This window comes from Mercenaria mercenaria, chromosome 5, assembly GCF_021730395.1.
Source record: "Mercenaria mercenaria strain notata chromosome 5, MADL_Memer_1, whole genome shotgun sequence".
NCBI classification, from domain to species: Eukaryota; Metazoa; Mollusca; class Bivalvia; order Venerida; family Veneridae; genus Mercenaria; species Mercenaria mercenaria.
In genome coordinates this window covers 40,638,931-40,654,087 of record NC_069365.1, presented here as the reverse complement: position 1 = coordinate 40,654,087, position 15,157 = coordinate 40,638,931, and the positions used below count along the sequence as shown (strand labels likewise).

The following is a 15,157-nucleotide window of genomic DNA, read 5'->3' as shown; positions in this document are numbered from 1 at the left end:
TTCAACCTATTTATTTATATCAATCGCACAGAAAATCCTCAGTTAATTAGGCTGTTACTGCTTCCGGGACTCAAGCCTTGATAAGGATGGTGGAGACCTTCCACTCTCACCAAGATTTGAACTGGGTTCTGCTTAGGCATTGTTTTACACCCCTAAAATGGGACTGCATGAACTAAGAGATGACAATGTTAAACAATTTATTTATTTGGGTTTTACGGCGCACCAACACAGTATAGGTTATATGGCGCCAAACAGGAATACAAATTTTGGTTCCACATCTCATTTACATCGAAATAAAAACATGAGGTATGGAATCAAAATTTGCATACCTGCTGGAATCACAGAGTTACTGCAAAACCAAGTGTTAAGACCCTATTAGTCGCCTCTTACGATCATGCAAGGGTAAGGCAGTGGTTCCAATTCTTTTCATACACAGATCGTCCCAGAACCACATGTTAACAAAGCTTGGGTGACTAAAAAATTATCATGGTTTGGACCATTTATAAAATCATGCCCCTTTTACCTTCAACACAAAGTCTGGTCTAAGGTTTTCTAGAAAAAACAAAACTGCAAAAATCAGAAAAACCTTGCAATGGATAAAGCATGCTTTAATCTGAGAACAAACTTCCTATCTAACAGTAAAAAAATAAAATTAAGATTAACAAGAGATCACAGAGTGATCTTGGCGCCCACCAATGTGCCATTTTTGAGTGTTCCAAATTTCAAGACTTACTGACTAGCTCAAGGTCAAATTTCATTTTCGTACACAACACAAATCTATGCATGTGGTCCAAATTTGAAGCCTGTACCTTCAAAAATGTGAAAGTAGGTCACTAGGTCAATGTCAAGGTCAAAGTTTGCTTCGGTACACAAAACTATGCATGTGGTCCTAAATTTGAAGCCTGTAGCTACAGAAATGTGAAAGTAGGTCACTAGGTCAATCTTAAGGTCAAAGTTCATTTTGGTACCCAAAACTATGCAAGTGGTCCAAATTTGAAGGCTGTAGCTTGAGAAATGTAAAACTAGGTCACTAGGTCAAAATCCAGGTCAAATTTTACTTCGGAATACAAAACTATGCATGTGGTCCAAATTTGAAGCCTGTACCTTCAAAAATGTGAAAGTAGGTCACTAGGTCAATGTAAAGGTCAAAGTTTGTTTCGGTACACAAAACTATGCATGTGGTCCAAATTTGAAGGCTGTAGCTTGAGAAATGTAAAAGTAGGTCACTAGGTCAAAATCAAGGTCAAATATTATTTCGGAATACAAAACTATGCATGTGGTCCAAATTTGAAGCCTGTACCTTAAAAATGTGAAAGTAGGTCACTAGGTCAATGTAAAGGTCAAAGGTCATTTCAGTACACAAAACTATGCAAGTGGTCCAAATTTGAAGGCTGTAGCTTGAGAAATGTAAAAGTAGGTCACTAGGTCAAAATTAAGGTCAAATATTATTTCGGAATACAAAACTATGCATGTGGTCCAAATTTGAAGCCTGTACCTTAAAAATGTGAAAGTAGGTCACTAGGTCAATGTAAAGGTCAAAGGTCATTTCAGTACACAAAACTATGCATGTGGTCCAAATTTGAAGCCTGTACCTTCAAAAATGTGAAAGTAGGTCACTAGGTCAATGTCAAGGTCAAAGTTTTTTTCGGTACACAAAACTATGCATGTAGTCCAAATTTGAAGGCTGTAGCTTGAGAAATGTGAAAGTAGGTCACTAGGTCAAAATCAATGTCAAATTTCATTTTGAAACACGAAACTATACATATGGTCCAAATTTGATGCCTGTACCTTCAAAAATGTGAAAGTAGGTCACTAGGTCAAAATAAAGGTCAAAGTTTTTTCCAGTGCACAAAATTATGCATGTGGTCCAAATTTGAAAGCTGTAGCTACAGAAATGTGAAAGTAGGTCACTAGGTCAAAATCAAGGTCAACTCATGTCAAGGGTCATCTTGCCACTCAAAAATATACATGTGGTCCAAGTTTGAATGTTGTAGTTACTGACAAGAACATTTTAAAAGCTTTTCCCTATGTAAGTCTATATGAACCAATTGACCCCCGGGGCGGGGCCATATTTAACCCTAGGAGGATAATTTGAACAAACTTGGTAGAGAACCACTAGATGATGCTACATTACAAGTATCAAAGCCCTAGGCTTTGTGGTTTGGACAAGAAGATTTTCAAAGTTTTTCCCTATATAAGTCTATGTAAACCATATGACCCCCAGGGCGGGGCCATATTTGACCCTAGGGGTATAATTTGATCAATCTTAGTTGAAGACCACTAGATGATGTCACATACAAAATATCAAAGCCCTAGGCCCTGTGGTTTTGGACAAGAGGTTATTCAAAGTTTTTCCCTATATAAGTCTATATAAACCATGTGACCCACAGGGCGGGGCCATATTTGACCCCAGAGAAATAATTTGAATCATCTTGGTAGAGGACCACTAGATGATGCTTCAAACAAAATATCAAAGCCCTAGGCTCTGTGGTTTTGGACAAGAAGGTTTTCAAAGTTTTTCCCTATATAAATCTATATAAATTATAGAAATAAACAAAGGGCCATAACTCACTCATAAATTGTTGAACCAGTCTGATTTTCAGGGGGACACAACTAGGGTACCAATACATCATTCTGACAAAGTTTGGTCAAAATCCCCCAAGTAGTTTCTGAGGAGATGCGATAACGAGAAATTGTTAACGGACGGACGGACGGACTGACGGACGGACGGACGGAATGACGGACGGACGGACCACGGACGCAGAGTGATTTTAATAGCCCACCATCTGATGATGGTGGGCTAATAAAAATGAGGATCAAATGTATAAAATTACAATATATATATATACCTTTCCCTATCTGAAGTGCTAAGGTTATTCAAAAATCAAAATGTCTAAATGAATATTGATAAGTGTATAAAATTCGGAATAATTTGATAAAAAGAAAAAGGAAGATTAATGTCTTAACCCTCACCCTTCTAAATTTCTATAATGAACTTGTCAATCTTTCAATTTGAACCATTAACTGTTAAAAGGAGTGCATTACAAAAAGATACTGACTGAATGGCGAACAGTGCAGATCATGATCAGACTGCACAGACCTGCAGGCTGATCATGATCTGCACTGGTCGCAAAGGCAGAATTAATTGTGTCCAGTATGATAAGGCTTAAACAACTAAAAACACTATACTTCCAAAACATTACATTGTCTTCTACACTATGGAACCCCTATCGTAGGGATTAAAAACAAGTAAAATTATAATCTTAAGAAACTGCAACACTTGTCATGTTGCCATCTAGAAGTCGAAACAGGATCCCATTCCTACGGTTAAATTTTCTATGAGATAATAAATTAAGTCTATACTACAAAAGCATGTGTTGGTGTATTTCTCTTGTTGTTTTTTAGGCTATGAAGAAAAAAAACCGGATTTTTAGTATTTCAGTTCTGTTCATGTTTCTGTAAAACACTTACTCTGACATGACATATGTATCATATTCCAGTGTTTCGGCAAATTCTTCTTCTATAGATTCAACATCATCCCATGTGACCCTTAGTTGCCAGGCAACATGCTTGATTAACACTCGCATTCTTGCATCATAGCAGCCTGTGTAAGAATACACCAAAGTATATCACTGTACCAAAATATATCATACATATTATGCAAGAGCACAGTGATCAAGTTTTGAACCAAAATTCATTCCGATATGTAACCCGCTACACAATGACTTTGATACTGCAAAAGCACGTTTTAGCTTGGTCAAAATTTCACGTGAAATTCTGAGTATGTCTGCGAGGTTTAATATTCGCGAAATTGAAAAAATGGTATCATACTTGAATTTGAATTATACTAATTGTAAATATTAACACAAGGATTAATTTTCACGAGATGTATGGCCTCGCTAACATAGCAAAAATTAAACCCATGCAAATTTCTGCTTTTACAGTATTTAACCATTCAGTCTAACTTATAACTCAATTCCAGTGTAAATCAGACGATAAACCATACAAATGCATTGATTATTCAATAAAACTACAGCAATCGATTATACTTCATATATGGAGCTAACCAGTCAGCAATTTTAAAGTGGGTAACCACTGACTATTTCTCACCTTCACTAATGGCTATAGCTATTAGGTCAACTATGAGTGGCTTTCTGGATTCCTTTAAACACTCCTCTGCCATCAGGGAGTCCACAAACACATCACATTCAGTCATTATCTCCCCTTCCAGCAAGGCAAACATTGAATTATTAGTCTGAAACATTGGATTAAATACTCTAAAATCAATCAATCAAAGTATCACTTACCTTCTCTACTAGCAAGGTAAGTTTTATTAGTTGGAAATTAATCAATCAGTAGATCAATCACCTCACCTCCTGACAAGGTAAGTCTGAGACTGATCAGTATATGATTCAGTTACCTTTTCTCTAAACAAGTTAAACGTCAAGTCACAGTTGGAAATCAATCATTCTAACACGACTCGATTTGATTTCCAGTTAAACAAAGAAGGAAATCAAGCTCTGTATATTCTGCGATAAACAATGGTTGATATGAGGACCGGTAAGACAGCATCAATTGCCGCATGGCATCCTATACATTACTCCTTGGGTAAATGAAGTCCAGCATAATATTTATTAAAATATGTCAATGAGCATGTCAAAATGAAAACAATCAAGGCCTTCTTGTCATTAATCGTCTAATTTACCATGGTTCATCCTTCAGATGCTTCAGTATTTAACCACTTGTGCTAACGCCCTCGTGGTTCAATTCCTACGCATCTGAACTCTGAATCGTGGTAAATTAGACGATAAACCAACCAAAAGCCTAGATTATTTATTAAATAAATAGATCATTTATCTCCCCTCTAAACAAGGTAAACATCAAGTTACCAGTCTGAAATCAGTCAATAAATGATTATCTCCCCTCTAAACAAGGTAAATATTTAGTTATGTCTGAAATCAATCAATAAATGATTAAGTTATCTCCCCTCTAAACAAGGTAAACATCAAGTTACCAGTCTGAAATCAACCATTTGAACTATTAGGCTGAAATCAATCAATCAATCAATCAATTAATCAAATAACCCAAATATTTCAACTTGCATTGATCATTCAGTTAACAAAACAATGAAATTAGTTAAAATCGGTAACATAAGATCAAAAATAAAATCATTTGTTTTTTGCACATGATTAGTAATTTTTTTCACTCCTGTAACAGATGGACTGAATATTATACCTGTTTGGGTTGACCAAAGTCGTGCAGTATTTTCTCAAGAGCCTTCTTCTTGAAGCCACTAAATACCGTAAACAATAAACAAAACATTAAGTATACATTTTAACTTGCAAAAAAAAACACAAAAAAACATTACATATTACACATGCAGTTTTAACTAGTATCAATCAAAGTGTTTAAACTTTCAACAGATAATAACAAATTCAAACCCCACTTCTATCAATTTCTACTGTAGTTTAGTTTAAACAAATTTATTTCAGGTTGATTGTGAAGCAACATTTTATATCAATCACTCTGAACACTGCATTTCTCATGTCCATCTCATTGACAGTATGAGATCAAAGAAAAGCCAATTTCCCTTCTACTGCTGAGCACCAATCAAGGGAAATAGTTCCGAAATACTGGTACCATTTACATATCTTTGGTATGACATAACTGGGGATCAAACCTACAACCTCCTGCACTCATAGTGGATGCTCTACCACTAGGCTACTGAGGCAGTTTCTCACTGTAGGTCAGAAAACATACACACTAATTTCATTTGGTATTTTGGGTGTCTACAAGCATGTGCAGTTTTGAATTCCCAGCATGATTATTCTAGTAAAGACTGTTTTATATTTCTCAATCACAATGGTTTTGGATATTAGCAACTACAGTTATAACAGGGCACATTCCCAGCTACATATGTATCTGACAACAGAAAAGATGGACTTTAAAATTAAGTATTTATACAATACTAAAAGTTCCTTAAACTCTCTTAAAATTGGAATTTTTGGTGTTACAGTAGTATTTATGTACTGGCAATATAGGGCCAACAGGCAGGGTTTCCGCTGCAATTCGCCAATGGCGAAAAAAATAAAAAATTGGCGAAAAAAGTTTTTGCTGTAAATGTATTTTTTATAATGTGTATTTCTCTGTCTTAATTACTCTCTGTCTTGCCTAAAAAATCAATATTACCCGCGGGCGTTTCCGTTCATGATACATAATACACAGCGTGTCACCAAGCGAGGGATTAGCGATTCGGCATCAATTACACAAGCTGCCACGTGCCTCTCGATCTTTGACTTTAATTTAAACATGCGATAAACCAATGACAGCTTTGGATGTAGAACGCCTGATGTATTTTATCGGCAAAATTATTAAGCTCTGCCTTTACATATGTCATCGTTGATTGAAGTAATATGGCGCGGTAGTAAACAAATGAAAGTCATGTTTCACGGACTGAATTAAAAGACACTGACAGCTGATTTACACATGTTTTAACAAGCGGAATCATGAAAGTAGTGTCAAAGTAGCCATTTCTAAGTTATATTTTGTAGCAAAACTTCGGAATGAACGACTGACGGGACATCCGCGATAAATTCCAATAATTTTTAAATCTGATCGTAGATTCATTTTGGCAAATTCCAATGAAAAACTGCGATAAACCAGCAGAAATCAATGGTAAAAATTAACTCTGGCCATAGAAAATAAGTTACAAATTTTCATTTTATAAATATTGCTAGTCTTGATTGCCTTTCTTTCGTTTGTCACTCATTTTCGCGACCCCAATTTCCGATTAATTTTGGTCATTCAGAGAAGACCTACCTATGCAAATGTATTTTTTTTATTTTTGCTGAGAAGTACCCTGCTATTTTGGCAAAGGAATAATAATATTTTCTCAAAATTTAGACCAAGAAACATACCAGAGGCCACCATTCCATACCTGTATTTTATAATTTTTCCAGCGGGAAAACCCTCTGATTCCCCCCACTCATAAAGAGGGTACTAACCCCTCCTTTACCTCAAAATTTTGGACCTTAACATGCACCAGAGGCCACCATTTCATGCCTGTATTTCAAAATGTCCCAGGGGGAAAGCCCCCTGACCCCCCATCAAAAGGGTACTAACCTCTCCATTATCTCAAAATTTTGAACATAAAAATGCACCAGAGGCCTTCATTTCATGCTTGTATTTCAAAAATTTCCAAGGGGAGAGCCCCCTACCCCCCCCCCCTCCATCCCCATCACCCAATAAGAGTTTACAATCAAATAATGAAAAAACTGTAAAAATGACAAATTGTTGCAACATGCACTGTGTGTTGGAGAATACACCCACTGGACGCCCCCTATGTGTCGTTGACTTCGATATTTTGTGGTGGAAATAAAATTGGGGCCAGTGGAAACCCTGAACAGGTAAGACCCGTGATATAAGGCAATCATATTAGACTCCTAATATTAGGTCAACATTAAGATTAGATGACATACAAATGTATACGGCCAACGTGTAAGACTTACATTGTAGGACCAATGTGTAAATCTCAAGAAACAGGGCAAACATGTAAGGCCAATCTGTTAGGCTCACAATAAAGGGCCAAAATGTTAGACTCAGGATTCATGGCCAACGTGTAATACTCAAGATACTGGGCCAACGTGTAAGACTTGTAATACAGGGCGAACCTGTGAGACTCATGAAATATGGCAAACTTGTAAGACTATATTTTTTTTTTATAAACAACAATAACACATTCACAAGTCGTTATTGTCACAAATAAGGACAGGTAGCAGACATAACAAATATAAATCCCTTGCAAAAGTATCTAATTTCATAGCAACCTACTCCTGACATTCATCGCTAAATAGCTGTGACAAGGAGACGGCACACAATCCTGCGATACTGTACAGTCCAACATCGGTTAGTTTTCTGTGATATGGTTCTGAAATGAAATAAAATATAACTTTGACATCTTTTATTGGTTTTTTATTGCAGATTTACCTAAATTCTGACAGATAAAACTAGACGTATGTCCACAGGACAATGGTGCCCCTGCATGCTCACTTCTGTTGCTTTACGGTCATTATGTTCAGTCAGGGGTGTAACTGTTTCAAGTTACAGCATTTTGTAACCCATTTGAGTTATTGCTTATTCTTTCATAACTTGTTTCAGTTATCATAAAATATTACAAAGCCCTCCTGTGCTAATTTCTCATTTTGAATGCGACTAATGAAACTATTTCCTGAATCCTTGAACTTTTATCTTTCCAGCTATGCAATCAAATTTTTTACGCAAGGCTGATAAAGTTTTACGCAAATGTTTTAAAGCTATAAATCTCTTAGCATCCCATTATCCTTATCAGGTCATGATCAGACTAAAAGAGAATTTGATTAACCACAGTTTGCTACTAATTTCACTTTAAAGGTCATTTTGTAAGAACAGCAAAAACAAGAGCTCCGCCAAGCGGGGCAATATACGCCGGAAGGATTACATGATAGGATGGGAGCAAAATTTAAAGAACTTGACTGTTTTAGCCCAAAGGAGTGGAACAACAAAAGGAAAACTTCAAAAAACAAATCTAAGTCCACAAAAAAAACATTCAAAGTCCACAAAAAAAATCATTATCAGGTACAGGTATGTAAAAATACACCTAAAATTAGAGGTACCATCCATGTTGACCACAGAAAAGTGGTCTCGGTTTTTCCCTACGGCCAATAATAAAAAAGTTTAAAAATAAGCTATTTATAGTAACATAAAAGGGAAGTAATTCAAAAACAAATTATTGTAAGTGAACAAAAAAGAGATCTGCCAAATAAAAACAAGAGCACTGCAATGCAGAGCAATTTACACAAAGCTAAGTGTGACCTTGACCTTGAAGCGAGTCATCCAGAACATGCGCTCTACACATTGTCTTGGTGTGGTGAACATTTGTGTCAAGTTTCTTTGAAATTCTTCAATGGGTTCAAGAGTTACAGAGCGGACACGAAACAAGCTGATATGACCTTTGACTCCTAAGTGTGACCTTGACCTTGAAGCAAGACATCCAAAACATGCGCTCTGCATGTGGTCTCGGTGTGGTGAACATTTGTGTCAAGTTTCCTTGAAATCCTTCAAGGGGTTCAAGAGTTATAGAGCGGACACGGGAACTGAATGAGATCTCGTTTTACTGAGCAGAAGGATAAAAATTTGAGTTGTGAAAAACTTTCTATCAGATCGTTGTTTATAATGATAATGGTGTTTTTTTTTATGTTGTTAGTATTTTCAACATGGGGAAGATATGAATTTATGATTGAAAGTCTGGTAAATCAAAAGTGGTCGTTTGAAAATTGGACACGATTTGGTTTATTATGTGATGGCTGTATCGCCAGTGTAATACTTTAATATTAAACCTCTGTTGATTTGATCACGAGTCAACATGTTTCTTTTATTTTTTTCCGATTTGAAAATGAATATGCAATACGGATCCGTACCTCTAGACAAGCCTGTTAGGGGTTTTCTAGGGGTATGGACCACCTTTTTCTAGAGATTTATAGTTATTTATATCTTAAATTTTGTTGAAAATGAAATAACAACTAAGTCTTAACCAGTCTTCACTTAAAACTTGGATCTAATTGGTTTACAGATACCAGTGTCCGTCCGATTGTTTACCTTCTCTTTCAAAACCTAAATAACCGAGGAACTCCAAAGGAATACACTGTTCTGTGCCGATAGGAATTAGTTTGTTGTCAAATAAACTGTTGATAACAGCTAGATTAATGAATGAATCTATCTATCCCTTAAATGAATTCTATTTGAAATTCAGCAAATAAATAAATAAATAAATAAATAAATTAGGCATAATAATATGCACCAATCTATTTTGTTATTTAACAATGTACATTGTTGTATAATGATAATCGGCACGGAACTGATTGTTTAATAATCAATTAAGCGACATTAAGTAAAAGAAACTGTTTGTGAAAACGTCCCATGTTTCTCGTAACAGCTACCAAATGTGTGAAAAACATAAATAGACTAAGGGCTAATTATCAATTAAAAATAGTTTTTCCCCAACATACTTAAAATTATTTTGTTTAATCTTGGTATCTTTTTTTTCTGCCAGTTCGAAACTTAATGCAGGTTACCTAACCATCGTTCCTGGGAAAGACCAGTTCCAAATAAACTGCCTACTTTCTCACGTAAAGAACCGGGCTAGTCGGTAAAAGGGATGAATGAATTCTCTTCTGCTGTATTTCAAGGAAGTCAATAGTCTATTTCTATGCTAAATAAACATTGATTTATTTAGAATCTCTATTTACTGAATATATTTACAGCATCATGTATGGTCCAAAGAATTTTAGAAGAAAAAAAACAAGAAACTTATCAACAACAAAAAAGTTATGATTCATCTTGTCAAGTCATTGAAACAGGTCATTGTAACTTATGTTTCGTTTCAGGCTCTTTCATCACACTTCTCCCTTGAAGAAGACTGGGCGGTTATTGAATGGGCACAGGCGAAAGCCACCCTTACCACAGATAAACACTTTGAGCACGATGGAGTGGATTATTGGTAATCTGTCCAAGTCTCACCCAAACCTGTGCAAAGTCACTAGAGTGGGACTGCTTCTACCAACCTCCACAGCTGGTGTGTATGTAGACATGTTCTTTCTGAAACTTGCTGCTTGCAGTAAAATACATAGTTAAACTTGAAATACAGAACCTGCTTCTGTGTGTAAAAAAGCTACAATGGTGTTGTTAACACCCACAAATATTAAACAGAAATACTGTTGCAATTCATTGTGCAGAAGAACACAAGATAAATGTCAAATCTTAGGAACTTTTACAATATAAATCCATCCTTGGTTATCCTTGCTCTGGGAAAATAACAAATACTTTTTTTTTGGACTTTCAGATTGTGAGAGAGGTTTCAGCAGTTGAATGTGTATAGACCACCCACCATTCACCAGTGAGCATGAAAGTGCTTAATGCCTTACTCATGGTGTCCATGCAGGGACAAAAAATGAATGACTTTAATATCAGTGGTGCAGTAAAGGAATGCCACAGTGCCAAAGACAGACACTTATATGAAAAAAAAAATGCCTATCGAGCGTTAAACGCAATAAGGGCGTATCTACATATAATAACTATATGTAGATACTCCCTTATTGCGTTGAACCCTCGCTATGTGTTGTTAGTGTTAGTACAAAAGAAGTGGAAGGACATTATGTGTTGTTCGAAAATACTTATAAAAGAAGTGGACACCTGTGTAGTGTATATGATATATTGATGGTTATATGATTATGTGAAAATGTAGAAGTAATGAAATACATGTTGTTGTGTTTTTTTTGCATATGGTATACTTAAAAAAGCACCATTTGGGTTCGACTTTTAAAAAAAAAAAATTGAACATGGGAGGGGAGACCCCTCCCGCACCCACCCCTTATCCCGCCACGCAAAGTTTACCCCGGCACCTTAAAAAATTTCTAGGGAAGGGCCTGAAATTATTATTTTATTTTAAAGAGAAGAAGAAAGGAAATTATAATGTAATGGCCTGCTACTTTATTAATTATGACATGTTATGACATGTTCATACTTAAATTATTACTTTATTTTAAAGAGAAGAAAGAAGGGAAATTGTAATGTAATGGCCGTTCAGGACATAGTTATAAAGTAATATAGAAACAGTTCAGTATTCTAAAATACTGCTTCTCCGAAATATTGTTCTCTCTGTTTCATACACATGTATAATCGTATATTGCTCATCCTAAGGTTAACAGAGTACAGTTCTTCTCTGTACCTGGCATACAGGTAGCCAACTGGACGCTGGCATATTTCCATTATACATTACAGATTCAGCAGTCCTCAGAATGTCGTATCACCATATTTGTAATAATTTTGCAAAATATAAATCCCCATTCCATGCAGTGCCTTAATTCATATTACTTCTTTGAGTACAGAATGACGTAGACGAGTTAAGGTAACTTGACATGAACAACCAAGATGGCGACACGAAATTAGGGTTGGTCACATTATTTACTCCTATAGACAATATGCTACTACAGAGGTCTAAAGATGCATTTTAATCATTTAATACACACATATACAATTGTAAAAATGCATTTGATTTATAAAATTATAAAATCAAATGTTCTGAAACTCACCATGAAAACTAGTCAATTTTGTGCGCATTTTGCGGACAAGTTATGTATCAAAACTGAAAATAATTTATATCCTCATAACTTTGAATATGTCCTTCAGGTGCTCCACCTATGAACAAAAGAACTTATCCACTAAGTTTTATGCTATTTGCTCTGGAATTTCATCAGTAAATTATAAATTTCAATATTTTGTTGCAAATAAATTCAGTAACAAGGGGCTATGCAATTCCAAAAATATGTTTATCGTAAAACTCACCGAGTCCTATGAACGGAAAGTGAACCCAAACATAACTGATTTTGGGTATATTACAATGTAATACATTATATTTTATGACCCTTGCATGTTCAAATGCAGAAATCCTCATCTAAACTGGCTCTATATTTTTTGGGAGGCAACAGAAAATCAAGAAAATGTACCTTACCAATTATATTAAACATGCATTAATTTAGTATGGCCTAAGATCCATGCTTTCCATGAGATTTCCATGCAAGTCAGTAAAGTTTTGACATTGAGGGTTATTCAAACAGTAGCAAACACATCTGAACTAGGACACAGATTGAAAAGATTGTAAACGTTTTATAAAATTAAAATACAATGTAGAATTACTAAGAAATGAATATATCACTCAAAACTCTTAATATGTGAGGATATAAAGTCTCAGAAATAAGGACAAAGTAAACTTACATGTACTTTGAATTTTTTTAATGACCCTCATACTGCAGGCAGGTTTCAACTTTTTAGGGTATAAAATATAGAAATTTATAACTTACTGATGAAATTCCAGAGCAAATAGCATAAAACTCAGTGGATAAATTCTTTTGTTCATAGGTGGAGCACCTGAAGGACATATTCAAAGATTTGAGGATATAAATTATTTTCAGTTTGGATACGTAACTTTTCTGCAAAATGTGCACAAAAACTGACTAGTTTTCATGGTGAGTTTCAGAATATTTGATTATATATTTTTATAAATTAAATGCATTTTCACAATTGTATATGTGTGTTTTAAATTATTAAAATGCATCTTTACACCTCTGTAGCAGCATATCCAGGGTTCTCCCCAGGCCAATTAAGCATAGCGCACCCGCTATCCTTTAATGACAGAACCATACAATCCGCTACTCTTTGATCCCCCCGCTATCCCTTTAACACAGACCGCTACCTTTAAAAGTTTACCAATAATGTAAACACATAACTGATAAAGCATGTCTAAAATTAGCCTGAAGCTACAGCTGACATATTTTTAGGAGAAAAATCGATACTGTGTCACTCAGCACCCAAAGAAGTGAGAAATGACGTAATAATTGTACATTGATTGGATTATGGACACAGTTGTCGGCGTCTTGTTTGAAACTTCTTTGAAACAATTTTTGTGAATTGATTAAGGAGTTTTAGTGAATATATGATGAAAACAATTGGAAATGTTGGTGTTTAACTTTGTCAAACTGTTAATCTCGGGAAAGGATTATTAAAGAAGATGTCTTTGAACTTTCAGGTGAGTAAATGATTAAAGTAATTAAATTCTTATAGACAAAGAAGCAATTTTGTTTTTGAGTAAATAATTAAGTAATTGCATTGTTGTATCAAGATTTAAAATGAAGCAGATAATATTTTTAATGTTCCTGCATCCACCGCAGGTACTACACAACACTAATTTTTTTTTTTTAAAATACAGTATTAAAAAAAATGAATGGTATCTTTCAGTCAGAGATAGATTAATTCTTGTATTAGCTCTACAACAAAATGTTGCTGGTTTTGCTGTTGATGTTTGTTTCATTCTATTACTAGTAATGCCATGGTCATTTTCTACTTTCAGACTGTGAGAGGGTTTTCTTCACTGAAGAGAATAAAAACAACACATAGGTCAAGACTGATCAACACAACACTGAACTGTCTGTTAATAATTGCCATTCAAGAACCTAAATTGGAAGACTTTTAATTTGAACATTCTGTAGAGTTGTGGAGAAGCCAAGAAGATGTGTGATATAAACTTTAGTGCCTTGCAAATAACTGTGAACTGTGACAATGAGATGAAAGTGATGTAATGAAAGTAATTTATTATATAATGTATGTGACTACTACACACAGTTACTGTAGTACTATGATAAGCATAAGGACAAATTTGTGTTTAATAAAAAAGTTTGATTATAACACTTGTAAATTGTATTACTGCTTATAATTAAAAGATAAAGATACAAATGTTTCACTTATAAGTATATGTGGTTAAACTTGATAAAAAGTCACCCTCATAAGCCCCTCACAAAACACCAGTTTGGCTACCGCGCACTTCCAGCTATCCCTTAATTTTTTCCTGGGGAGAACCCTGATATCGTCTATAGGAGTAAATAATTTGACCAACCCTAATTTTGTGACGCCATCTTCTTTGTCCATGTCAAGTTACCTTAAAGTGAAAAATAATTATTCTCAGCAGGAGTTGCAAATTCAATTTTCCATATTGCCAAGGTTGTCCCAAAGCTTGTACCGGCAAGTGAAATTTGACCAGAATTTACTATAATAGTTCTATTATAACTATCATACGGACAAGTACAAAATAGCAAATTGCAAAAACGGGACAAGCAAGTCAAAATCAGATTTTCCCCACCCCTGTCTCAGACTGATTATTTTACCATCTTCCTTTGAAATCCACGTGCTTCAATTTGAAGATACGTTACCTTTGCTTTTCTGTTTACCCCCTGTCACTGATTTGTCGCTGTTTTTGTTATGTGACATTCTACTCCACTTTCTCTGTTTCTGACACCTGACTTCCGGATTTTATGTCTATTACTCGTACCGTCCGTTTTATCTGTACGGTAGTTGGTGCGAATAATCCCCGTACCTAATCCGACACATATGCATATAGAAGATAAAACACTTTCAAAATGTTCTAGAAAGTCATTCTGATTTGACGGTGTATAGCAAGAACCTACAATTAAAGGTTTGTTTTGGGTAATAAACTACGTCCTCCTTATATCAGCCTCAATACCGTCTAACAAGACATTTGCAACGCCACTCCTATACTGGGTATACCAATTAC

At 35.2% G+C, this 15,157-nt stretch overlaps 1 protein-coding gene across 2 annotated transcripts in view; it reads right to left on the bottom strand.

Moving 5' to 3' along the window:
• Positions 1–14,908, bottom strand: part of LOC123556978 (transmembrane and coiled-coil domain-containing protein 4-like) — a 42,621-nt gene extending 27,713 nt beyond the window's left edge. Inside the window, exons 1-6 of one of the 2 annotated variants that reach the window (XM_045348128.2) lie at positions 14,796–14,908; positions 7,831–7,927; positions 5,236–5,293; positions 4,111–4,255; positions 3,472–3,604; positions 2,850–2,867 (exon numbers count right to left, since the gene is read on the bottom strand). In XM_045348128.2, coding sequence (XP_045204063.2) covers positions 2,850–2,867; positions 3,472–3,604; positions 4,111–4,255; positions 5,236–5,293; positions 7,831–7,927; positions 14,796–14,853 — 509 coding nt within the window. In that variant the 5' untranslated portion in view covers positions 14,854–14,908. The remainder of the gene's footprint in view (positions 1–2,849; positions 2,868–3,471; positions 3,605–4,110; positions 4,256–5,235; positions 5,294–7,830; positions 7,928–14,795) is intronic. The other variant, XM_045348129.2, reaches the window with a different exon arrangement.
• Between the last annotated feature and the right edge of the window lie 249 nt (positions 14,909–15,157).